Raw genomic sequence first — 7,658 nt, 5'->3', positions numbered from 1 at the left:
TTTTGCTCAATCAATTTTCTTTCAATGCCATGCTTGATCATCTTGCTGAGGAGATGATTGAAGCGATCGAAGGTCTGTATCAGTTTCTCTTCAGGTTTCTGTTCGAAAGTTCCAAATTCTGAGAGCAACAAGGTTTGGATCGAGTGTTCTAGATCCTCATCGGTTGAGTACAGTTCTTTTAACCTATCCCAGATTTCTTTAGCCGTCGTGCATGAACCGACTAAACGAAAAGTGTCAGATTGCAATGCGAATCTGATCATTCTCATGGCTTTCACGTTACATAGCAGCTTGTCCTTTTCATCCCGTGGCATCTTCTCTACGTCCGTCAAAAGCTAATTATATTCTTTTATTAGTCTTCACTGTCCTGTTCGTTCCAGAGTGAACAACGGCCCAATCGTGATAGCTTCCCAGATGAGATAACCATTATCTTCAGATCCAACTACGTAATCTTCAAAGTGATGCGCCCACACTTCATAGTCTTGAGTGTAAAGAATGGGAACCCTTGTAGTGGATCCAATGTTGTTGGAGATGTTGATGGGATTAGTTTGAGAATCGTCGTGAGACATGATGAGCCTTTCCTTGGAACTGCTAGAATCATACCTGTAAACTTGAGATTAGGGTTTTATCAAACACAAGAGTTACCGTCGACAGGAAGAAGACGGCTTCTTTATATTCGATAAAAGCGGAAACCCTAAAGAATTCTTCAAACAGAAGGAATGTGGATTGATCACACAGTCTCCTGCTCTGATACCAATTGTTAGAACAAAGTTCTAGTAGGATCGATTGATTATAAGCAGAAAAGCAATAAATAAAGTAATAAAGAACACAAGAATGGTTTAACTGATGTCGAATGATTAAGCTTTAACACCTCAGAAGAGCTCGATTAAGAACTTCGACTGTAGAGGTGTTTAGGGTTATAAAGCAATAATAATAATAATGACAATTGTATCTAAGGCATACATGCATGCACTATATATATAGCTTAACCCTAATCAATAATCACGGATGGACAGGCCCAATCCGGATATACAAAAACAAAGCCCATGACGCAACACAAAATACCCAACACTTCTGCTGATATTTTTTTGAGAGATTTTGACACTCTGATTTTTATGGCTATGATTTGAAAACAGTGTTTTGTATAACTTATGGTTTATGAAAATGGTTTTGAAAAATGAAAATTTTTACTGTGATTTTTGGGATGTTACAATCATTGTCAAGGAAAAATAGGTCAATGTCTATGTGGAAAAGGGGTAACCGGGTTAACCCATCATTTTTTCCAAAGTGTCCGAATTTACCCAAAAAATAACAACTTTAATGATCTAGAAAGCTCAAAAAATACTTAAGGGACTGAATGGGAAAATGTGCAAAACATCGTAGGGATAATGTGTCATTTTCCATTTTATTTTTCTTTTTCCATGTTATAAGTGTAGTCTACTGAAGAGATGGAAGGAAATGTTTTGAGAAAATGCAAGCCTACTATGCAACAAGAAAGGGCTATCAACAACATACGGCGATAAAGATCCAAGCAACATCAAAATGTTCAAAATCTAGTGGTGGTCGGAAATCTAGTGAGCAAGATCCATGTTGTATCTTATGCTCGTCACCAACTTATTATTATTTATTCCAATGGTGGTGTGATAACATCACAGAAACCTAAACCTAGTTTGAGGCCTAGGAGAGCAATAGGAAGACAAAGATAATGACGGGGTAAGTTTAAGGATAGGGGTGGACTTGCTATGACATTTCTATTTAATATTTAGATAAATAAATAATATGTAAAATAAAATTTAAAAAATAAATGACATAAAGGTAAAAAAATATGGGTCAAAAATCTTAATGAGATAAAATGAAATCATAAAGATAGACCTGTTTATGTAACTTATTGTAGTTGTTATTGATGGTGAGACCTCAAGTTCAATAGGAACATTTATTATTAAGTGTAATTATTAGAATTTTTCTACAAAATCAAAAGAAAACTACAAAATAGTTCCTCTAGTTTGTTGTTGCTTTTAGATTTGATCTAAAAAAAATTCAACCGACAAAAAACATTATTTTTTGGTTCTAATTACAATAAAGTTGGCTTTATTTTATAATTGTAACACTAATCAAGTGCAACATTATTTTTACGCAAAGTGCAACATATGACATTTTTACTTATCATATGCATCACTTTTTTACACCACATACAAACTTCTATAATTAAGTTTCAAGAGATGGTAACATTTTATGATTATAATTTCTATAATTGGTATGAAGCATTGAGTTATAGGATACAAGGATAAACAAAAATTATATAAACTGAAAGATCTCATTCCTAAACAACCTCTACAGATCAGTCAGTCTGATCATGATGCTTTGATGGAAGCACTATTGTGATGATGTTGATGTGTCTCACATCATACTAGAATAATTTCCCTTAACGTGCAGAAGGTCTTGGATAATTATGAAACATATCAGATGTCTCACCAAGTAAAATGAATATTCAATCAGAACGGTAGAATGTGCTTCAAACATGTTCAAACATTAAAAAAAAGGAAGATCTAAGAGATCGTGTACTCAAATAGACTTATAGTTCAGTTGAGAGAAATACAACATACACCCAAGAAATCAAGAAAGGGCCAAAATGATCGGTGTTGTTTCTATTGTGGAAAAACTGGACACTGAAAGAGGAACTGCTCATCTTATCTCACCAAGCTGAGGAAGTCTGGCATGACCAACACTTCAAGTATCTTTATGATAGAACTATTTATTTTTCCTTCATTCACTTGAGTTTTTTATACTACATGTGACATTAATAATTGATATTATGTGCTCATGTTTTGGAATAAATAAACAACTGATTACATATAAATGGTATTCCATGCTGAAGATATAACACTTGTTGTTATTGATATTGCTGGAGCTTTTTGATGACCATATAGTGTGTATTTGAATAGTAGATGTTTTGTACATATTCTTATAGGAACATGTAACATTTGAAAATTTTGAATAAATATAGATTTACTTATCGCTTAATGGATGTTTAAATTTATGTTCCAAAACGATGTATTCTATATCAAGAATATTTTATTATAATGTTATTTATGAAGTAAATTTATAAGTTTTCATTAAATTAATAGTTCTAAAGCGAAAACCAATATAATCAAATGATATTTGATTTTAACTTATCTATGTCATTATCATGCTGAATATGTAAAAATGAAACACGTATACAAACATCAAAAGATGGAATTTTGAAGGCAAATGAGCTTGATTCATTTGATATACATATGAATCCTATTTATATTGGAAGATGATTCACAAATGTCTTTATTTATTAGTGGTAAAGTACAAAAGCTTGGAAAAGAATTATACAAAGTAATGTATGTAATATTTTCAATCCATGAATAGGACTGATGACTTTTATTCGTTATTTTTGAAACTTTTGATTTGCTCAAAATTGTTTCATAGTGAAGATTGAAATACAACTTAATGAGACCATCATTAAACTTTCATTGTGATAAAGAAAATGGGTTTTATAAACCAATTCTTCTTGGAATATCTTAGGAGTTGTGGAATCGGTTCACAACTCATTCTGTCAAAAACACTCACTCGTTATTTGTATAGTTCTTGTGGCACATGATCACCTGGTCGCTTGGATTTGTCTTATGATGTCTGAGGTAGCTTTTGTGTTCTCTAGTGGGATAGTTACACCTAGCCACTGGTTGAATGTCGATGGTATAAATTTTTGAAAAGGATAAATCAGACCTTACAGTCTGCTATATGATGTTTTGTAAAAAACTATTTCCTTTATATAATTTTTGGAGTTATGCTCACTACAACAAATATATATCGAACGTATATATTTCCAACCAAACAAGTAGACTGAATACTTTTATTAGACTAAGGATGAAATGTTCTTTCCTTATCTAAAAGGTATAGAGTTATGGAGCTTATGTTAGACAATAAGCTTAACTCTCTCTATCATATGCTAATTATATTTTTGTAAACTATCCTAAATGATTGTTTAGGATGAAGTTTCGACAATCCTATTGATTGTCATTCCAGAAGACATTTACTTAGAAAGTTCTTTTTCTATGTGGGAGAAATGTGTAACTTAAAGAGCTAAAGAACCATAAATTAAATTCATCATAGTTGGAACTAGCAAGTTTTTTCAACAGTTGTTGAACCTATTCAACAGCTGATCGGAAACTAATAGAAAACATAGAGATGCATTTATGTATGATTATCAAGTATGAGCTTGATTAATCATCCTCGATATAGTATGACTAAGAGACCATCAGGAGAGAAGAAGCACCGCCAACAAAATTCATTTAAGCACTAGGTATATCTCCACCATAATCGAAACAAAAATTTCGTTTTTAATGTTCTAGTGTTGAACTATAATGCAGTTAGAGTTTACCTTTTTTGATGTTTTAGGGTGAATAAAAAATTATTGGACAGGGCATCTTTTGTGAAATCAATTTCCACAACATTGATTTTAATAGTCAATTAAGGTGGTGTTAATGGATAAATTGACTGATAAAAACCGCCCCTTTATTCGCACAAAATCAATCTGCCCATGGTTTAACAGTTTGTGACCAAATTGCCCCTATATACAGTTTCTTCTATTGCAACATCATCAGGATTCTCTTAATAAAAGCAAGTTATGTTGACTGCTTTGCTTGTTTGTAATGATACTCAAGTTTGTTAGTGACCAAACTGCCCCTGCTTTAGGGTCTCATTTCTTTTTCTTCTTTTTAATTGAAATAAACAACCTGCACTCAAAAATCATATGGATTCCATTATTGCAGCTTAACGGAGAGCTTGATACCGGGACTTTAACACATCTACTTGATATAGCTTTCTGCTAGTCTTGGAAGTGACTTTAACACATCTACTTAACACATCTAATTGACGTTTTATTTCAAAAAACCATGAGCCATCAAACTTTTATTTCTTCAACAATCAGAACATTCATTTCTCTTTTGAAAATTCAGCAGGCAGAAATGAGTTATGTTATAATTCAATCCACAATCACCAAATGCCACTACCTTTTAAAAAATATAACAGTTCAATAAGCATAACTACATAAAAGACATTACAAACAACTACAAACTGAAGCCGAAGAAAAATGACTAAGCGTATGCAGAACAACAGGTGGTCTCTAATTAAGCATCTGATTGGAAGACAATGGCGGTAAGGAGGAAGCGTGAAGAAAACGTATGAAACTGAGAGGTGAAATGTGTTCAGCTCCAAATGGGTACTGTTTATAAGCCACCACTGGAATTATATTGTATATATAATATAATGATTTTTTTTTTTGTTATAATGAATTATAATTGAAGCAAATTATATCATATTTTTATAATCTACTATATATTTATACATAGATTTTGGGGAATCGACATCTCGTTTTATATGACTTTTATTTATTGTTTATTGGTTTCGACGAACGTGGTAAACAACCTCACATAATAATTGTTCAATTACAAACAACGATTTCATAATTTGTATATTAAATGAAGGGATGAAGGCATGTAGCATGGAGTTAATTATGGGGATCTAAACCTACTTTCTGAACGATAAGAGTTGGACAGTGATTAGTTGCACGTTGGACATGTGAAGATTAGGGTGCACATGGGAAGGTCTTCCAACAGAGGAGGGGATTTTCGGCTGAAAGAAAAAACAAGAATTTGGTCAACGGAGAAAGACCAAAATAGTGACGAAACCACCATCACCAACTTGTTTCAAATCAACGACAGGTCTCTAAATCGATCGACTCACAGCTGCGACAGTAGATTCTCCATCTCTAGACGCGGTTTGCATTTGGCCACCAATGGAACAGCCTTGGGCAAGGTAATCCCGGAGCCTTCACTCATATCCACCATCTCCTTACTAATCCTTTCCCAGTTAAAGCACTGAATAATCGACCCCAAAGTCATCCCAAGAAGACGCACAGCCAACCCTTCCCCCGGACAACTCCGCCTTCCATACCCGAACGGCAGCAACTTAAACCCATCTCTTGTCCCTTCCAAACCTTCAAGCCTTTCCGGGTTGAACGTTTCCGGGTCGGCCCACACTTTCGGGTCATGATGTATCGCCCATTGATTCACAAGCACCATAGTCCCTCCAGGGATGTTATAGCCTCCGATCACACAATCCTCTGATGCTTCGTGTGGAACTAGTAAAGGTCCTGCAGGTTTCAGTCGAAGGGTCTCGTTTATGATACAACGAAGGTAAGGTAGATTCGATATGTCTGATTCATCAACAAGACGATCTTTTCCGACAACTTGATCGATCTCGTTCTGTGCCTTTTTAAGAACTTCCGGGTGGTTTAGTAGAAGGGACATGGTCCATTCCATGGTTCCAGCCGAAGTATCACTCCCAGCTGCTAATAAAGCCTGATCATGGAAACGATATATAATCAGAGATTTTTAGAATCAAGAAACAAGAAACGATTATTACCAGATTATATATTCTTACCAGCACAAAGTTTCGGATCAAGGAATCAGTGTAGTACTCGGGATCAGATTCTTGTAGGGATAACAAAACTTCCATCATCGTTTTCCTCTTATTTCCCATTTCATTCCCTTTTGATCTTCGAACTTCCTCGATTAATCCTTGAAAGAAAACATCCCTTTTCTCCTGTAATGCTATCAACCTCTTCTCCAGTTCCTTCACTCCCAACCAACTTAAAATTGGTAAGTAATCTCCGACGTTTGAAGCTCCGGCGAGCAAAAACGTTTCGTTTAGCATTTCCCTGAATCGGTTCGCTTCTTCCTCCAACTCGAGATTATCACCACCGAAGTACCTCTTCCCGGCAATCATCCTCATCATCACATTCAAAGTCAGCTCATAGAAAACCAACTTCATAGTCACCGGATAAGAACTAGACATCAACTTACGGATCAGCAACCTTCCTTCTTCTGCTCGTATGTCGTGAAACTCGTTGAGACGATGGATGGATAGGATCTCGATGGCTGCAATGCGACGGAGGTTGCGCCAGTTGTCGCCATATGGCGCCCATACCAAACTAGTGTAATTGAAGCCGATGATTTTGCCGAATAGCATCTTAGGGCGGTTGGCAAGGATGACGTCATTCTTGGTGAAACATTCTTCGACGAGGGGAGGTGAGGAAATCACCACGACACGGCGGAAGCCCAACTGGAGATAGACAATGGGGCCGTATTTGGCGGAGATTTTCGCGAAGGTTCTGTAAAGTGGTGGTTTCAGAAGGTAAAGGTGGCCGATTATGGGAAGTGACGGGAAGACGGTGGGCGGAAGGTTGGAGAACTTGCGACGGAAGAAGGATTTGAAGAGGTAGGAAGTTAGAATCAGTAGGAAGGAAACAAATAGATAAGACACATCCATAGTTGAAGATGATGTTGTTGTCTTGTGATTGTATGCTTTAACGGCTGATTTTGATTTCAGTTTTATAGGGAGTCAAAAATGGAGAAACGTCATTCATTTCGTTGTCGTTATATGTAAAATGATGAAGACCTGTGTATTCCATTTTATTATTTCCTGTAATCTTTAACACGCTCATTGATTTCGTTGTCGTTATATAGTAATAGATATTTCCATCAAAATTCTATATCGGCCACCCTTATCGCATTGTGAATATTTTTTCAAAGTTTCCAGAAAGGTAAATAGGTGTTGATGACATCTTGAGT

General features: G+C 35.5%; 1 protein-coding gene across 1 annotated transcript; it reads right to left on the bottom strand.

The window, feature by feature from the left end:
* Positions 1-5,440: 5,440 nt before the first annotated feature.
* On the bottom strand, positions 5,441-7,417 carry LOC145112927 (cytochrome P450 81Q32-like). Its single transcript, XM_079049059.1, has 2 exons — positions 6,469-7,417; positions 5,441-6,386 (listed from the first exon to the last, which is right to left on the bottom strand). Exons 1-2 carry the CDS (start codon positions 7,354-7,356, stop codon positions 5,766-5,768), a joined length of 1,509 nt encoding a protein of 502 aa, XP_078905185.1. The 5' UTR covers positions 7,357-7,417; the 3' UTR covers positions 5,441-5,765.
* Positions 7,418-7,658: the final 241 nt, after the last annotated feature.

The sequence above is a fragment of the Lactuca virosa genome, chromosome 1 (genome assembly GCF_052849685.1).
Source record: "Lactuca virosa cultivar CGN04683 chromosome 1, Lactuca_virosa_CGN04683_v6, whole genome shotgun sequence".
NCBI lineage: Eukaryota > Viridiplantae > Streptophyta > Magnoliopsida > Asterales > Asteraceae > Lactuca > Lactuca virosa.
The sequence above is the reverse complement of the archived record's forward strand: the minus strand, read 5'-3'. Positions and strand labels throughout refer to the sequence as shown.

Bases quoted from the DNA above. Each gene is read 5' to 3' on its own strand.
- LOC145112927 (XM_079049059.1), bottom strand. From the start codon at position 7,356: ATGGATGTGTCTTATCTATTTGTTTCCTTCCTACTGATTCTAACTTCC. The intron at 6,387-6,468 runs GTAAGAATATAT...TTCCATGATCAG, and splicing joins TGATCCGAAACTTTGTGCTG to GCTTTATTAGCAGCTGGGAG.